This window comes from Lepisma saccharinum, chromosome 4 (assembly GCF_977018435.1).
Source record: "Lepisma saccharinum chromosome 4, izLepSacc3.1, whole genome shotgun sequence".
In the NCBI taxonomy this organism is placed as follows: domain Eukaryota; kingdom Metazoa; phylum Arthropoda; class Insecta; order Zygentoma; family Lepismatidae; genus Lepisma; species Lepisma saccharinum.
In genome coordinates this window covers 72,627,516-72,646,825 of record NC_139232.1, presented here as the reverse complement: position 1 = coordinate 72,646,825, position 19,310 = coordinate 72,627,516, and the positions used below count along the sequence as shown (strand labels likewise).

Sequence of the window (19,310 nt, the reverse complement as noted above, 5' to 3'; positions counted from 1 at the left end):
GCAGTGGGCAACAGGAGCCGAGGAGTTGAATATTCTCATTAGAAGGATCAAGAATTACAACAGGCACAATATTGCTGTGATTGGAAACATTGCTGAGGGGAACAACAACTCTGCACCTTGGCTGTGCCAGTATATTCTGTTTCCTGTTGATGTTGCATTTCAATGCGGGCATGTATTTTGCAGATATTGTTTCCTAAACAGAGTTGTTGAGAATAAAACTGCATGCTGTCCAAAATATAACAAAACAAATAATAGGACCTATGTTATACACAACTGGATATGCAGCTGCTGCCAGGAACAAGTGTCTAATCCTGTCATATTACTGTCTGAGGAGTTGTTTTGCAGAGAGTGTAGCCCTGGTGATCATACTGCACTGTTGAAAACATGTTGATAGAATTTAAGAATATCAGCAGGTTTGAGGATTATTTCAACATACAAGCAGCTTTATGCAACAATACAGATGCTGATCTTGACAAGTTGATCAACAATGGCATGCATTTTATATTTGTGGCTGATTATGATGTACCTGGTGTTTTGAAGATACTTGCACCCAGTAGATACAGTGCATCCATACGTTGGAATATTTGTATCTTGTTCTACAAGAAAGATCACAGATATAAATTATTACCCAATATTCCAATAGATTGTTTCCTGCTCCCAGGATATTTTGCATTACAAATAGGAAACAGGATATACAAAACAAGATATGATGACAAGTTTGTTGCAAGAAGCTGGCCTGCACTATACAGCTCTGGCCTGTTTGTTGTGGATCTGCAGAACAGCATATTTAAAACACATCTATACTCTGAATTCCTAGAGTGCCCAAACAGGTGTGTGTATTTTACAAATTATTACAATCTGTCAAAATTGCTGTCAGGTCCATGCTACAAGGGCCCATATTATTATAGACTTTCAGATGTAGACATTATTAAATTAACAAGAATTGTCAAGAAACAAATTAAGATTGCACCCAACCCCTACAAGTATATCCAGAATGTTTTGAACCTGCCATACACAGATAACTGGGCAATATATGTGAATTTCCTAACACACAACAAGACCTGCAACATGCTCTTCTATTGCCTGAAATTGCTGGGAGAGATACACAAGAATTGTAGAGTTTGTGTAGGTGCATTATGGTACAGAATTTTACAAAATGATCCTGTATCTATAGAAGATTTTAAAAATTATTATTATTGTACACTCAACATATACAGAAATAATAATCACTCTCAGCCAAGAATACCCTTCAAAATTGCCCACCAGTATAATCCAGAATTGCCTAATCTGCTCTATGAATATGTTGAAATTGTAGATGGGCCTATCCTATTGCATGTGTGGACAAACATTATTAATTTCTGGACACAGAGTGTTATGCTGTTTCATGAATTATGTTCATATGTGCCCAAATATTTAAACAATGTGAAGAAATTTAAGATAGACCATCCTGTTGATAAATTGTGGGATCTTACCCTGTATGATGAAATTCACAAGTTTATATTTTCTTCAAAATTTACAAAATCTCAATTAACTAATTTTATAAACAAGTGGTACTGTGCTATGTTTAAGCATGATGTGTGTTCATATATGGAGGATCCCCTGACAATCAAGATAGAGTGCACTTTAAATGGAGTTATAGAATCTTCAGAAAAATTAGATAGGTACCTGTCTGATTTTTCAAACATGCTGGGACTATGCCCTGAGGTACATGTGAAGAAGCAAAATAAGCAAGATCACAATAAGATGTACTACTGGTGGCTGGATGACAGGGAAAAAATAAATTCTGACAGGCATCACCTCATGACAAGTGACCCCTTCCAATTTTCACCTGCAGATGTTTTTGAGCAGAGGATGCTCATAGAACTGCTCAGAAGATTCTGGATAGACAGGTTGTTTAAAAAGCACTTCCATGATACACATCCATATTACAACAAAAATCTTGACACCAGAATCAATAACCTGAGAAATTTTAAAGATGAGAATATTGCATATATGCTTTTTGAGCGTGTGGCATGCAATTGTGGTGTGTTCAATAGTGATGTTGCATACAGTTGTTCTCACTTATTCTGCAGGTACTGCTTTATGAATCATGTAACAGATGATATTACAAGATGCCCATGTTGCAATTGCAAAATTCAATCAACAACAATATTGTCTCTGGAATCATAGCTTTTCTGTCTAATATTCTCAAGATCTTGCTTTTCAGATATATTTCTGATGGAACTATCTGGTGTTGTTCTATATGTGTTATTGCATATTTTAAATTTTATACCTGGTTATGTGTAATAATTTAGGAATGTGTTGGGGGATGAATTGAATATTATCCAGATGGATTTTGTAAGACAACCCCCAATATAATTGCTGGGTGGCACATCTATGCCATTATTTCCACACAATACGGGAAAGAATATAAATCTGTTGCTGTCAATATTGTAGATCTGCTGCAGGCTGTTGCTCACTGCCTATCTCCAGATTCCTGTATCTGAAATACATATTGTATGTATTATTACACAGGCAGACTGTATAATTGTTTACCATATTTACATATGCAATTATTATCATGTAATAATTCAACAATACACTTGTAATTCCAATCCCTGAATCTCTGTCTCAGAAAATACAGAACAATCTCACTTATATGTATATGCTCTGGGTACCCGACAAGATCCGAATTAAAATCCTCACCACTGTACAAGTTCCCATTATCTGTTGTTACAAATTCAATATTCTTGTCTATCAATTTTCTGTTAATCTTATTTAAATATTTGTAGTGTTTCCAATTTGAACTCTGATCTGCAATCATGTACATCTTATACTCTGCATGCAATTCATAGCAATTGTTGAACCAATAATTGTCATACAATCTCAACATGGAATAGTAATGGCACTTTTCTGTGTAAAAATTAACAACAATTCTCCTGTACCTGTTGTATGCAAGCCTTTCAAACTTGCTAAGCATCTTAAGACACAAGTACTGGAAAATCCTGTCACTGATAAGCACCCACTGCATTTCAGTTTCATTCTGTACAGCAAACAAGTCATACTCAGAAATGCCAGAGAATATAAGCTTGAAATCATCAACAAGTGACTTGGATTTTATGTATTTTGAAATGCATCTTCTTTCAAAAAATCCTGTATCAGGTAATTCCATATAATTCTAATAGAAAACAAGATACATGTACAATTTACATAAACACCCCTGCTTGCCTGCCCTAGGTTGAGATTGTTTCTAGCACAGAGCTCTGTTTCAATAAAAATAATCTCAATTACCTTGCTTGTTGTCTCTGTCCTGTTTGCCTGCTTAGATGCTCAGGGCTGTTGCAACACTAGATTCATGCTCACTTGACCACTGCTGAAAAATTACACTGACAGACTGGATAATTGTTTACCACAGCTGCATGTATCATTCAGGTTGTTCTCATCTAGAGATTCAACAATACAATCATAGGTGCAATCCCTAAATCTTTGCCTTAGGAAATACATAATAAGCTCATTCAGGTGTGTATACTGGGAGTACCAGACAAGGTTTTGCTTAAAATCTTCCCTGCTGTACAAGTGTCTATTATCTGTTGTAACAAATTCAATATTCTCATCTATTAATTTCTTGTCAATAATTTTATTTGAAAATTTGTAATGCTTCCAATTTGAACTCTGATCTGAAATTGTATACATCCTATACTCTGCAAACAATTCATAGCAATTGTTGAACCAGTAATTATCAAACAATTTCAACATGCAGTAATAATAATATTCATCTGTGTAAAAATTGATAAAAAATCCAACAATTCTCCTGCACCTGTTGTATACAAATTTTTCAAACCTGCTAAGCAGTTTCAGGTACAGGTACTGGAAAATCTTGTCACTCATAAGCACCCACTGCATTTCAGTTTCATTCTGTACAGCAAACAGGTCATACTCAGATAGGCCAGAGAATCTAAGCTTGAAATCATCGACAAGTGACTTGGATTTTATGTATTTTGAAATGCATCTTCTTTCAAAAAATCCTGTAGCAGAATTATCCATGCAAAGATAAAACACACATATGCCACTCCTTCTATAACCTAATATTGTTCCTAGCATATAAAATATTTGACAGGTACAAAGTTCTGTTGTTTCAACAATAATCTCATATTACCTTGTCTGCTGTCTATGCCTTCTATGAACCTGCTGAGATACTCAGGGCTGCTTGCTGTACCTGTTGAACAGGAAATACATATTAATACTTGTGTTAATTTATAAATACATACATATTTAAATATTTATCCTGACAGGGTTTGAATGCTGTTAATCCTGACGTGGGTTTAACTGCTATTCACTCTACATATTTGACTGCTGTTTATTCTGTATTGTTTATTCTACAGGTTTGAATGCACTCTGTGCCACTCTACATGCTCACTCTGTAATGTTACAGGTTTGATTGCTGTTTGTTCTGACAGGGTTTGACTGCCTTAACAGAATAGGCTGTAAAATAAACAATATTTACAATTATACAGCAATCTAAAAGCATGTTTGCAACCCATAGGTCATTGTGGTTTGAAAAATGGCAATTAATGCCCATTGTTCCTATATAAACGTTTCAACATACGTTGAAGTGGACCGGAAGTGGACCGGAAGTAGGCAAACCGGAAGTGGGCAAACCGGAAGTAGGCAAACCGGAAGTGAACCAGAAGTGGACCGGAAGTGGACCGGAAGTGAACCGGAAGTGAACCGGAAGTGGACCGGAAGTGAACCGGAAGTGAACCGGAAGTGGACCGGAAGTGGACCGGAAGTGGACCGGAAGTGAATATGCGTGGGTGGGTGTGGGTGGGTGTAGGTGTATATAGGTGGGTATAGCCTAGTTTTAAGTATGGCCCAAGAGGGGCATATTTTTAACAAATTTATGGACAACAATCTTACAGAAGTGCCTTTTGTAAGTATAGACAAATCAATCTGAGGGGGGTTCGTACTTTCTCAGGAAATTCCCGAGGGCATTTTTACAAAAATCTTGGATTAGACAAGATTCCACACTTGAGCAAAAAGCTCATATGGGCATGTTGAGCCTGTTTTAAGTGTAGCCAAATCTGCTTGAGGGGGGTTCGTACTTTCTCGGGTTTATAATACCACAAATACCACTACTTACATGATATATAAAGACTCGCGTACTGTCGACGTGGCCTTTGGCCACGTCTTGTACGCTCGCATGCGTGACCTTCGGCCACGTTGTGATCTCAATCATGTTTTAGATGGGGTTCCTCAATGATCTTAATGACTTTGAAAATGTCTGCATGTTGTATTGGATGATGGGGAGCATGTGTACAAGTTCGCTAATTTGAAAAGTTTAGAAAGTAACTTTATGTGTGTATGGGCTCTAATAAGGTACAAATATTCAAACTATTATTGTCTATTTTCTTAATAATGAACTGAGTAAGTAATAACCGTTTCAAGATAAGTAGTTGGATGTCTTGCATAAACGAATTGAATAGCGACTAAATTGAAAATGCAATATTTACGTATTTTGTTATTTTCACATTTTTGAACGTAATAGAAAAAGAATTGTTTTCCGTCGTTCCCATCAAATTCCTACCTCTCCTCCGTAATAAATTCTGACGCTCATGTTTTGAAATACGAAAAGTCTAGCATAATTCCCTTACAGTAGTTTTGGGGGTGAAAATAAACGTTCTTTAAGTTCCCTAGCAACGTCCGTTTCCATGGACAACAACAAGCACGGCAAAAACTCTAAATAATTGTTTGATATTATACCTCTAAACATTTAGTTAAAAGAACCACGATGTAGATAACATTTTCGCATTGAGTTTACCAATATATACGTAAGTAATTGATTCTGGGCTGAAACTCCTTATGTAGATGTCACCCTTGTTTAAGGCACCTTTTTTCACCAGGTGTTGATTCATCTGTGTGCTATTGATCTGTGAGAAATATAATGTATCTCGACAATTAAGAATTGAAGGAAACAATGTGTGCAAAAGAAATGCCCGTGGCAACGGTTGCTAAGGACGTGAAAAAAGGGCATTTTCACCCTTAAGGAAGGGCCGATTGAGCGATTTTTGAATTTTCTCGGCCTTTCGGGACGATTTCATGGGGGTCGTAATCGGGCGTTTTTCGCCTCCGGAGCTTCCTTCATGGAGAACATTTATGTCAGTGAGTGGTGGGATTGGGGCTATATATATATTGGAAGAGAAATACTGAAAAATTTTCGACAGTTTTTTTTTTAAAAAATAGGAAACGTTTCCTTAGTAGACTTATTCATATTTCTCTCAGGCTTATTCCTAGTTCTTTATTTTCTCCTTTCACTCACAAATAATACACTTATCACCATGCAATTCTAACAGTCATCTCTAGATGTTGCCTTTTCTCAGTCTTCTAAGCATTCTAAACACTTCAATTCCCTTTCTAATTGTGAGTCCACGTTTTCTTCGTCAGACGAGGATTCCAGAACATTGGCTCCTACTTTATTGTCATCATTTATTGGCTGAACTTGTATTCTTCATCGTGCACGTTCCCCCCTTAATTGATGATTTCTTACTCTTTTTCTGTAATTTCTTCGAATTTACTCAAGATTTTACGAAATATTTTCATTTATTCATTTTTAAAAATTATTACATTTATTCTTATAAAGTAAATTAGGAATGAAATAAGGTGGGGCATCTTCTTCTCCAAGAAATTAATGGGGCATCTCTTCTATCTCTGAAACGGGGCATTTGTCTTTCTGTCGTGCTCGTTGAAAATACGACATGACCGTGAAATCGTAGGAAGCCATTTTTGTGTACGTTTCTAGCGCCATTTAGCACAAAACGCAGCCAAATTAATCATTACAGTAGAATTACAACTGTAAATTAAAATTAGCTATTTTACTCTTGATGTAGAAAAGTGATGAAACTTACCTTTTGCCTCTATTATTTAAAAAAATAAAAGACTGGTCAACTCAGATTTCACTCACGATAGATAACACCTGAGAACAACAAATAACAAATAGAGCATTCTCGCAGAAATGCGCTGAATTACAGCAAATGGGGCATCTCACTTGAACTGACCCTACATGAAATTACGATTTAGAAATCGATTTGACAGATTTTTCTGTTGTTTGCTACGTAAGAACGAACTTTTTCATACTCTTTTCAGGTAATGAGGGTTGTCTAAGAAGCCAGGGCCTAAAATAATTAGGATATGCCAACGTGGACACAATATCAAATATGTTCATGTTGAATATTTCCAGGTAAAATACTTATGGCTCTTCTCTCGAAAGAGAATCTTGATGTCAGAAATTGAATATCTGTCACAGAATTATTTTCCCAGAGGAACAAAGATTGTATAAGAAAGGAAAATTCAATCTGGGGTGTAAGTGGTGACTCTTTGCGAAGACACGCAAATGCCAACCTGCATTCCACGTAGCACTGCATTTTGCAGACTAGCGATGCTCTGGCGTCTGTATTCCCAGCCAGTATAATCCTCTGTGGGGCTCGTATTGCGTCGTTCCTGTATGTTTGTGATTGTCCCTCACCTTATCACCTTCCATGCTCCTCTGGAGGCTAGCCAAAGTGACAGTAAAGCGAAGTAAAATAAACAAAATCAATCAATTAATAAATCTAGGTTTCGAAGTGAAGTTACAATAGGCAATGCATATAAGAGTAATTCATTTCAAGCTGAAATGATACGTAAAAGCAAACAGGAATATTTTGAATACAACTCAATCCGCAGCATTGTGTAACATATTTTCTGATAAATGGACAAATACGGATGATTTTCAATAATAATAATGTTAATAATAATAATACCGTGAAACTAAATTGATCCTTTTTAAGTTACTTAGAAAATATGTTAGACGAGTACACTTCCAACATGTCACCTGTACAAATAATGAAGTAATTTAATGCATATCTTTGGTCCACTTTACTTCCTTTAAGTTACTAAACTTTGAACTTAAAGCGTGAATTTCTCTCCCACTCCTTGACTAATAAAGACATCTTATTGTGCGTGAACATTGGGGTTCCGCAGAGCCCCCTTAATTCGGGAGACTGCTTGGAAAACAGGAATCAAGGGGAGGCCTCCGCGTTCATTTACAACGCCTGCGGGATTTTCTTGCTTCCTGCTTCACAAAAGACGAATGAAGATGGTTTCCCCAGACAAGACAAATAGCAGCCAGAGGGAGGAAATTGGGAACTCCCGCCCTATGAGCAATCATGGCTCCATGTGTGGGGTGGTGCAATGGTGCCATTCACCCTGATTCTAGGTGTACATACCCGTACTCTGGTTGGAGGAATGGAAGTAAATAATTTCGGGTTGACTTCTTCCAATTGCTGAAAAACTGAGTTAGTATTTCCTTTGAAGATGGATTATGTTTTATTTCTGTTCATCAACATGTGCACAGAGTTACATGGATTATAACAAAGCTTTTTATTGATTGATTGGTTTGTTTTACTTCTCAATAGCATAAATAATTTGAGCCTACCCGGTGGCGTAGATGTAAAATCGTCGCCTTGTTATCAAAGGATCCCGGGTTCGACACGCGGTGGAGGCATTTCAGAGTGGTTATTATCCCACTTCAAACTGTAGGTCCAGTTCCAATTAACCTCTCTGTGCACAAAGTGGACTTAAATATTCAAATGCAATACCACAATCAGAAGAAAACTACCTTTTTAAATGGAACTATTAACATACCATAAGAATCTTATAATTGCTATTCTTATCTACTAGACCAGCCAGGTTTAGTAAAAAGAGACAAAGCATGTTCGCAGGGTTATTTAACAAGTTACGGTGTAGTAACTTCAGCATATTTTTCGGTAGGTTCCTAACATGGATTTAATGATTGAATTGCTTTATTTTACTTCGCCTTTTGGTGGCAATTATCACTACCATTATTGTGAACAAAGTTCCGACTCTATTCATGATACGTGTAATAGTAAATAAACATTCCATTATTACGTTCCTGTGTAAAGAGTGGCGAATTGAAAATCCACACTCGCGGAGAAAAAGGCAAACATGTCATTGAACTGTTGTCCGATTCGTTACGCCGTCGAAGTATAGTTATTTCATCAGAGTCATCGCGAAGAACGTGAGGCCTGTGTGGGGTGAAATTTAAAGACAGCTTGCATTTCTCGTAATATTCTATTGATATTAATACTGTGTAATTATTACCTTTTGTTATTAATCACCACACACAGGTTTTCTCCGTAATTTACGGTTGAAACATAATTTTCTTGATTGATTGGTTTGGTTTATTTTACTTCGCCTTTCTGCTACTTTTGACTAATCGCGAAGATGGGGATGAGTGATTAAATTAATGAAGGAACATTCACAAAGAAAACCCATGCCCAGGTTCACGATGTGCTAACCACTCCGTCACGGAGGTCGGCACATTTTCTATAATTATGTGAAAATATCAGTAAAGATAACCTAATCTCAAAAACTGATACAGGACATACACTTGCCAAGAATTGACATGAAGATGTCGCTGAGAAGAAATTCAACTGTCTGACGATAGAAATTTTCAGAACATGCTTTGGTATTACAGTAAAACCTCGCTATTAGGACCCCGATAATCCGGACAAGCCAAAGAAAAAAAAGCAAACAGAATGCAAAGTTTTAAATGTGGCTAGAAGTCAACAAGAGAACTTCCCAAAGAAAAGGCAGTCAACCACTGATGAAATTCTGTTTCCCGCAGACTTTGTACTGTACTGTGTAGTGTATTAAGCCTATGCCCTTTAAATGCACCATAATAAACGTGTTTTGTTGCTATAATCGGAGTTTTAATGCACTTTCGACTGTTTTTGTAGGTTACTTCAGTTAACCCGGACTTTCGTTAAACCGATCAACTTATCCCCCATAATTTGTCCGGATTAACGAGGTTTTACTGTAACAATGTGCGTTAGTTATTGCCATATCTTACGGTTACCGTTTGAAACTACTGTTTCCTTTTTCTATAGTAAGAACTATGCTGATATGAAAGTTGCATTACAAATGTAGGTTTATTCTTTTTTCTTCATTTGACCACTCTTGCATAAGGAATGCATGAATATACGCTTCAATAACATTAAGTGCATTTGGAAAGCGCAAGGCTCTCAAAACATGAGGACACACATTAAAAGGCGGGCGCCTGTCTTTCATTCATATTCTCTTTAAAGAATACAATGCATAACCTGCTGCGTCATGATGTTTTTCATATCCATTTGTGCTCATATAAGTTAAACTGACCCACAGTTTAAAGTGACTTCCGAACCACTGAGAAATATGCCTCCACTAGTGATGGAAAGCATGCCCACTGGATTACAAGGCGACAGCGCTGCCACATCACATTAATTTAACAACTTCTGCATATTGTATTTATATACACGCTACACAACTACAAGATTGCAACATCAAGTAATCTTTCAAGACCACTGAAAAGTTTTTCGAAATTATTTTGACCCCCACAACGTAATTGCCTTTGTAGTAAATCGGCTGCGACTCACGATCCGGGTGAACCGTAAATAAACCATTTTATGTACAGTCAGTGAAAATTTTCTTAGAGTCACTGTCGTTCATGGAGTCAACAGCCAGTGTAATGATTTTGGGAATATTTCCTTAACATTAGGTTTCTTGGTGACAATAGGTTTGCCGAAAGTATCCATCAGTCAAGCATCAATTTGCATTAAACGATTTCTTCCAGCAGGTTGATGCTCGTCATCACTTAGCAGAATTCGTCTTACGTGGATTCCAAGACCATGAAAATGACTCAGTAATGGAGCCAGAGGGAAGACAAGGGATGACTCGACCTCCACCCTCCCAGGAAACCCAGAAAAACTTCACAAGTAAATGTCTTTCAGACCAAATATGCATTTTTGTATGGTCCGAAGGGCATAATAAGTTAGCTTTCCCACAGAAGATATTCTCCCAACTAATTTTTTTTTTGTGGCGCCTTCGCTGGGATGATTTGAGAAAAGCCTAGTGGCCTCCTAAGTAGCCAAATCTCAAGGAACATTTTTCGTATAAGGCCTCACCGAATGTTTGAAGAGATAACTCAACACCACAAGTGTATGTCATGCCATGCAAGCTGCATAAATCAATACCTTTTTTGAGAACGTGTCAGAAATCGCGATTCCGTTCATAAAATAATTAAACCTGTTGTGAGAACTAAGCGAGATCTGACATCTTGCTAGTTAGTGGTCCCATTTCTGGAAATACTCACATTTCTTTATTTTTATACTTTCAGGTCAGCCGATACCAAAAAGAATACTATTCCCCGAGCATGGACAATCAAAATCTCGTCACCTCCACCCTTGGGATCAACCTGGAGGTGGAAGGTCACCACTTCAGCCCCGACCACCGGATGGAGCTCAGGTGCACAGGAACTGTGCGCGGCCACAGGCGTCAAACAACAATAGTAGCTCATCAAACGCGTGCCAACATAGAGAAATTATACTCGGGCCACAACAATGGCTCCGGCAAAAGTAGTTGTTCAGGTAAGGATCCTATGGGCAAGATATGATTGTTTGATTTGACGAACTGTATTTTTGCGGGTGAACCTGATCAAGCTGTTGCTAGGAAAAGAGCTGTTATCACAGCCACTACACCCTGTCCCAGCTATCTCTAGAGCGAGGTCGCGCATAGCGGCAGAGGAAGAAGATATCGAGTGGGCAGAGAAAAGCAGTACACGCTGCTGGGAAGGCTGGTAACAGCAGTCGCTTTCCCCCTCCACGCAATCCCGTTCGTCTCACGTGTTCATCGGTGGAGCCGTCTCGCGTCACTACTTGCGCAGAGACTTGTTTCCGTTCGCCTGCTTCAGCGATAGATGGGACAGTGTGTGGTTTATGCTGATTTTTGTATGGGAATAAACAATTAAGGTCGAGTCAAGCTTACTTCCGGCGTGGGACCCTTCCTTCTGGTAGTGACGCGCTGTTGCCACGTTTACCTACGAAGAAACAGTCAACCAGTCCATTAGGCCTACGTCTGCCCGTCTCTTTCTGCAACAAGCGGCAACCTTGGAATCCCCCCTCCCCCAAGTGGCCAACAGGATTTTGTCAACATAACCGTTCTGCGCTGTGAATGGGCGCCGGAAGTTAGCTTGGCCAGGGTATAGCTAACCGTTTGTAGTAAATCATAGAACTGCAGATATGAATAGGAATACATTGTAAGAGTTTCAATGTTATGTCTTCGAAAACTGAAATTTTAACTGAGTAGCCATTCTAGGGTTAACCGTGGCGATAAGAATGAATGTTAAACTCATGATATGCGCGATGGGACAAACAAAATGATACAACCATGCCTCAACCAGCATTCGAACCTTGGACTTCTGCTTCGTGTTCCGTCGACCTCTCCACCATAGAGGCCGGTCTTATTTATCCTCATGGTCGTGGCGTAAAATTACAAAAAGTTTAAACAGTCAACTAAAGATGTGTTTACATAGACAGCAGAGGTGCATCTAAACTTGTTAATAAAAATTTAATTTGAACACCAAGTACGATTCACAGTCGACGCCTCTGTTCACATTAGATATCAAGGAGTCCCTGGTTCGATTCCCAGTGTAGGTATCTTTTACAGGTGTTCAGGTCACACTTTGAACTATAAGTTAAAGAAACAAGCCCTAGGTGTTTGATCTACCGCAGAACATCTTAAAGAATAAGTATATCCATCTAGTGATTTACCCTCACACTCTCAACGGTCTCAAATTTCCTGCAATACACTCCAGGGGTTTATCAATAATGTATCATTTGGGGCGGTGTAAGTCCGTATTGAGCAGGTGCAAGGTAAATCTAGATCCCAAATGACCATGAATTGAGTCTTTGTGAAAGATTTTAGGGGTGCTGAGGAAATTTAGGGGGTGTTAAAGGGGTGTATGATGAATCACTGATCCCCGTGTCGACTATAGAGAGAGCTTACCACCAGTTCACCTGGTAAAAACCAACCAGGAAAGCTGAGTAGGTCGTTTCTTCATGAATTCGGGAAGTAACTAACGGATCCTCCCTCCGTTCGAACACAGACCATTTTAACAGATAAGAAGAGACAGCTGTACGAATTGCGTTCTGCTGTTATTCGGGCGACAAATGTGAAGTGGGTTGTGGGAAACCTTCTTGACGTGGTTCAACATTTTTTACCATCCTTTCTTCTCTTTTTTTATTTCGTTTTCTGGACTTTTCTCCCCCGCCTAACTGCTCCTGAAGTCCCCAGAGGCCGCAACTGCCAGCCTCAGAGCAGTGTTGCCATATGAAGGAAAATTTCCCTTTCTGCAGAGACAGTTGGAACGAATTTTAAGCGAATAGGTAAAACAGAAATTCGATTAAAAATACTAAAAGTTCTTCAAATTTTCAGTTTTCCTTCAGGTTATATTTTCTTCCGGTTTAATATCCAGCATGAGTGATGAGTGGAATGAGTGATGAGAACAAACACGACTGCTTGATCATGGTTCGAACCTGGGACATCTGGTCTGGTAAAAAGAAGGATGGCTATAAGCATGGATGTGATGGATTTTAATTTTTTTATATATACACACGAACATGGGCCAAAGAAAGCATTACTGCTGCTACTACTACAATTAAGACTAGTACTACTAGAGGAAAAGGTCTAAATATAAGCCCCCTTTTTATTTGTCATTTCCGGAGGAAAAAATAATATATCAAGCACCTGCCTTTAAAATGCATATCTATGAAATATACTTAAATGTAATAGCATGCTAAAGTATACAAAGTCTCCATTTTTTTTAAAAAAGAAGCAATTTCCAAAAACTGGTAAAATGATGTATTTCAAAATTGTGGTCTAAATATGGGCTACTAGTGGCAATATCACAGAAAGCAATTAAAATTTTAAAAAACAGTCATTTATCGCTAAAACATTATAAAATTCATATTTATGAATAATCTGTTGATTTGAAAGTCACGCGGAATGGGAAAAATCGACATTAAGAAAAACATCCAAATATTTGTTGAAAATGTGAACTCAGCATTAGACTTCATGTCATAGCCTATATTTAGAACTCTTCACTTTATTTTCGCCCTATGTGGTATATATTTCACAAACAAATCATGGCTTATAAAAGCCCACATTTGTTTTATGTACCGCTAATATCATAACCTATAGAAAGCAGATGAGAATTCAGAAAACGATGAGTTAAAACATGTCTGCAGAAAGTTTTCGGAGGTCGCAATTCTATAACAGCGTCCAAGGCCGAAACTAACCACCACTTTCTCTTGCGAATTGGCGCCGCAACCTTTGTCCTTGACAGATAACCAGTTCCATAGCCTCTGCCAGGCAGCATCCGGGAGCGCTGATAACTCCAAAACCCATATTTAAACCTTCGCCCATATTTGTACCTTCTCCTCTACTAAATACTACTTATTATTACTCGTATTGTTATTATTATTATTACTACTACCACTACCACTTTATGGTGTAAGGGGTGACTCTTCCACGTAGCACACCCAACTCACTTCCACGTAGTACACCCTGGACTGCATTTTGCAGACAAACGAAGTCTGGATCTACGGCCAATATAATCCTTGTAGGACTGTGTGTGTGTTGTCCTGTGTGTTGTTTGTACGTGTGCTGAGTGCCCCTTCACAGCCTCAGCCTTTAACCCAAGTAAGAACATTTTTGCCAGACATTACAGTTATGATATATTTGTTATATTTTAGTTATGGTTAGGGGCTGGACCCCGTATAGTGTGACGGGTGCAAAATAGCCTAAGTGCTGACGCACCCAAACGTACAATTTCAATCAATCAAACTACTGCTACTTTAGATGAAGGGAAAAATTGAACAAAACGGGAAATTTTACTCCTTGAAAAGTGAAATTGTACCCTCAGATTGTGGCAACACTGCCTCAGAGTAGGGGACGAGAAGGAGGAGGTAGTATTTGAACAATTCCGCCTCCTCCTGCCCAGAAACCAACGACTTTGGAGAACCGCCAAGCCAGAAATGGCCGAAGAGTCTGGCCGTATAGCGTCAAAACGCGCAATAGTGCTTGGAACTGCGCTTTCCCTCCCTCTGCTTCGATGTCCTTCCCCACTAACTTATTTCCTCTTTTTTTTCCCTCTCTCTGCTTTCCCCCATTTGATTTCTCTCCTGACTTCCTTTCAGCTTTCCTCTTCTTCAACTCTTTTCTCCCCTCCCGGTAGAAAAATCCAGAGAGTGTTGGGCTTTCTACCATCCCTCTGGATCGAGTACTGTTACATTCATTTCCCTCCATTTCTCCAACAATGGAGTGTCTTCTAGAAGTCATGGTACCTGTTGATGTAAACTAATGCATTCGCGAACGAATCGAGGGGAAAATGTAAAAGGAGGAGCATTTGCTTGCCTTTAAAATTGCATGGCGGAAACGGCAGGACATTTGGGAACCGTGAAAGTTGTGTATAGATTTCCAGCTGCTATCTTGCTGCCATTCGTGGACGGAAGCGACGACAATGAGAATAAATGGTTATGGCAAAGGGATAAAGAAATACTCATACACTTTGCAGCAATGATTTAAACATGTGAATCTCACATGGAAGTGGTGAAAACTCCCACCTATATCTTCAGCTACCACTTACTCTAGAGCCCAGTGACGGCTATTGGGGGGGCAGTTGCCCCCCACTTTTTGCCACTTTTGCCCAAGCACTGTGCTAAACCTTATCTACAAGGGAAAGGAAACTGTCCGGGCCCCCCTTATTTTTAAAACTTATCCCCCCACACACAGTTTTGGAACACAATTGCCGCCACTGCTAGAGCCTGTAGTCAACTAACCAGGTTAACTACAGTTTCTTCGTGTGAAAACATTTTAATTAAACGATTGTTTTACAAACTGGAGTACTTCATCACGTTTAGTCCATGCGTTTGCTTCGTTAACTTCGAAGAACTAAAGAAAGCCGCCACAAACGTGGGTGGGGATAAATAGCGGGCGAGTTGTTTTCGTCCAATGGCACTCAACCTTCAGCCAATGGGCGCAGCTGTCATTCTGCTCGTCTACTCCACGTGGAGTCTCAGTCACATGACTGCGGATACGCTGTTGCCGTACTTTGCAACTTCAATGTGGAGACCGTGGGAAGGTGCTTGTGCGCGGAGGGACAAGGTGGCGTAGAGTAGATGTGTGGCAACACTGTACGGTGAATTTGATTGTTGGAGCTGGTGGGCGCGCTCGGTCGACTTCAAAGCCAGCCGGTTGTTAACGTAGCTAGGGCGTCGACTATACTAAGATTAAATATTGCTCAACCTTGATTCTCAGGCATATTTTACCGCATTCTAATTTTTATAATTTTTTTTTGTACTTCTAATGATCTGTTTATTATTTCCCTTCTTTATTACATTTTTGTCTCAAAATGTGTATTTGTTTTCAAACAACATCGTCGAAGCGAAAAACTCTCAGCGCTAACAAAAATCGCATGTTGCTCAAAGCTGTCCTGAAGAACACTGGGGCAGTTCCATCTGTGCTCAACAAATCTGATATAATATAAAATTACTTAGACACTTTTCGCATTTTCTATCAACACGACAAAAACATATAGGTACGAAAACTCACTAGAAACAGTGTAAATTTATTGACTAAATAATACACAAATCTAAATTTTAAAAAAAAGTTACGTAATCGGTTGTGGGCGAGTGCTATGTTCATTCTGACAACACTCCTTTCACAACAATGGTCTCTCTCATATTGCAGTTTACGTCATCTCATTAGAATGTGATCAGGTCACTCGTGGCACTGTAAAAGTCAGCTAGAGAGCACCACAGACTAATACTTTAAATACTCTTAAAATGGCACTTCATTGAAATTGAAAGTGAGCGCGGCTCTCACCCGCGACCGATCACGGGTTAAGCGTGATGGATATTAACCATATAAAAGATATACTTGTATGAATATCCACAGACCAATAGTCTTTGAACAACGACCTTTTATACTACACAACCAAACTTACACAAATTGCTGGTATGTTACATATAGGAGTACTTTCTTGGTTATCACGTGGACAATAGATGTGCGTAAAATGTGCGAGAAGACTAAATCACGTTAATAAATAGAAGTAGTTTTATACAACACAAGATATAAAATTGTTTGTGAAGAGCATTGCAGAAATTAACTTTGAATTTTCTCATTACTTATAATTTCATAGTTTCCCTTTTCTCTCAATCTCTTCTTTCAATTTCTCTGTCCGATAAATGAATGGAAATAATAAAGTGATAAGAAATAAAGAACGAAGGATACAAAGGAGCAAAATCAAATAAATCACGAGTTACTTTCATGTTCTTGGCTTTTTTAGAAGAAAATAAATAGAATTTAGTGTACAGGGATTTATTTTTATTTTTTGTGTGTCTGTATGTGAGAGAGAGGTGTCAGTCATAGCAACTATTTTCTACTCGCAATGATTCCGGACCGGCACAAAAATTCGAAATATACAAATGGAAGGGGACACATTATGGAACTGAACAATGTATGGACAATGCAGATCATGTGTAATAGGGGTTCGTAGGGAAGTGCCAAAAAAAATCATTAAAAAAGTACCGCACTTTGAGAAAAAGATAGGGAGAGGCGGGTGTGAAGAAGATGATTGTTTTTATTTGCAGAAAATAGTCTGCATTTCAGCCACTGAAGCACTTGTCAAAAAGTGATAAGAAACAAGATCTACAACATCATATTTAATGTAAACATTGATGTCTTGGTATATAAGGCTGTTAATATTTTGGGGAAGTATAAAATCTTTCTGGTATGATTTTCAGTTTTGACGTGTGATTAAACGCAAAATCACCAATTCAAATTTCACATTTGTAATAAAGATTTTAATTGCATTTCTATGTGTTGAAATAGGCAGATTCTTACCTTTTAATGTGTCATTATTAATGTCAACAGAGTTAATCAATTGCACAGCAGTGCTAAAAACATACCAAAAGTGTAACGTATAATATCTTAGTATTCACAACTCATCTTTATGCCAGCTCCAAAATATTCTATATCAAACACAATGATTTGTATTATGTCCACTTATGTATATTGTATTTTCTTTCAGCATCGTCTTCTTTGTATCACATATGCGTCCTTCTCCTTTGTTCCATATCCTGGAGGACACTGTTTGTGAAAGCTGCTTCATGACAGTGAAAAATGGGGTCGTGATTTTCGCCTTCAAATATTGTAAAGACTTTGTACATATGCATATTATTGTTCCTTTTACCTGAACTCTCGACATGCCATCGCAACCATACAATTTTTCTGTCTGTTATCGGTGTACGTGTTCTATGAATAAATATGTTGATTGTAACTGAAACAGTGTAGTTAATTTAGTACAAAATTAATATTTTATCCTCTTCTTAGTACTTTACAAGGTTAAGATTTAAATGTATTACACTAAAAAATATGAAATAGCTTTTATATAAGGTTAGTCTTCATGTACCGTCAGACTCATATATATGGTCCTTTTGAAAAATGTGAGGAAAGGGCGCAGAAAGAGCCCCCCCCCCCCTAAGTTAGCACATATGGTAGACTTTGTAATATGTACAGGTAATGTAATCTATGCAAACAACATGACGACAAGCGTATGTTTAAGGGCGTTGTAGAGCTGAAATACATAATATTTTTGTCTCATATGCCATGAATATAATATTGCTATATTACCTGAAGAATTTCCATAAAAAGGATATTGACCAAAACTGTTGTGAAGGATTTCTGGCAGATGTTTAACAACTTTTACATCCTTAAAAAGGCACACCGCTTAGAGACCTAGCTGTCAGTAATTTGAGTCTCTGTAATTGAACAAAAGAGCAAAGAATTTCATAGGGTCATCACAAGGGAATGGATTTATGTGTAACAAAAAAGTGTTGCGAATAAATATTTAGTTATCTCAAATTAAAATATGGAATTAAATATGGAAATTTTCATTAAGTAAGCGGCTCAATTAGTTAAATAAAATTACAAAATATGCTTTATTTTCTGTTACCAAACCAATTGATTGACATGCTTCGTTTTGAGTGCTGATAGTGTATCTCCTAAACATGAATATCCCATAAGGGAGATTTATATTGACAGAAACTGCATGAAGTGATGTGAGTATATTTAAAATATCCAATGGATTTCACCGCAAAAGCTCGAGTTTGTATTCTCTATCGTCGACAAGAATGTTAGAATAGCAGATGGATTGTCTATTATCAAGATTTATAATAGAGACTACAAAACGAAGAGAATACAGATGAACGGAAAACTAGTGAATTTAACACAAGAAAGGAAATGTAGTAATAGCATGAATGTGGAATATAAGTTGGAAAATGTTTTAAAATATGGAAGTTAGGGTAATAGCACTTTAAGCACACAGTTTACGAAAAAATCCAATTATCTTTCTTTATTTTTGTTGAATGCCACACACAAAAAATCACACTTTCTTGAACATT

At 38.0% G+C, this 19,310-nt stretch overlaps 1 protein-coding gene across 1 annotated transcript in view; it reads left to right on the top strand.

Annotated features, from left to right (window-relative positions):
* Window positions 1–18,187, top strand: part of LOC145987197 (uncharacterized) — a 113,036-nt gene extending 94,849 nt beyond the window's left edge. Inside the window, exons 5-6 of the mRNA XM_083121714.1 lie at window positions 11,186–11,435; window positions 17,939–18,187. Coding sequence (XP_082977840.1) covers window positions 11,186–11,435; window positions 17,939–18,021 — 333 coding nt within the window. The 3' untranslated portion in view covers window positions 18,022–18,187. The remainder of the gene's footprint in view (window positions 1–11,185; window positions 11,436–17,938) is intronic.
* The last annotated feature ends 1,123 nt before the right edge of the window (window positions 18,188–19,310 follow it).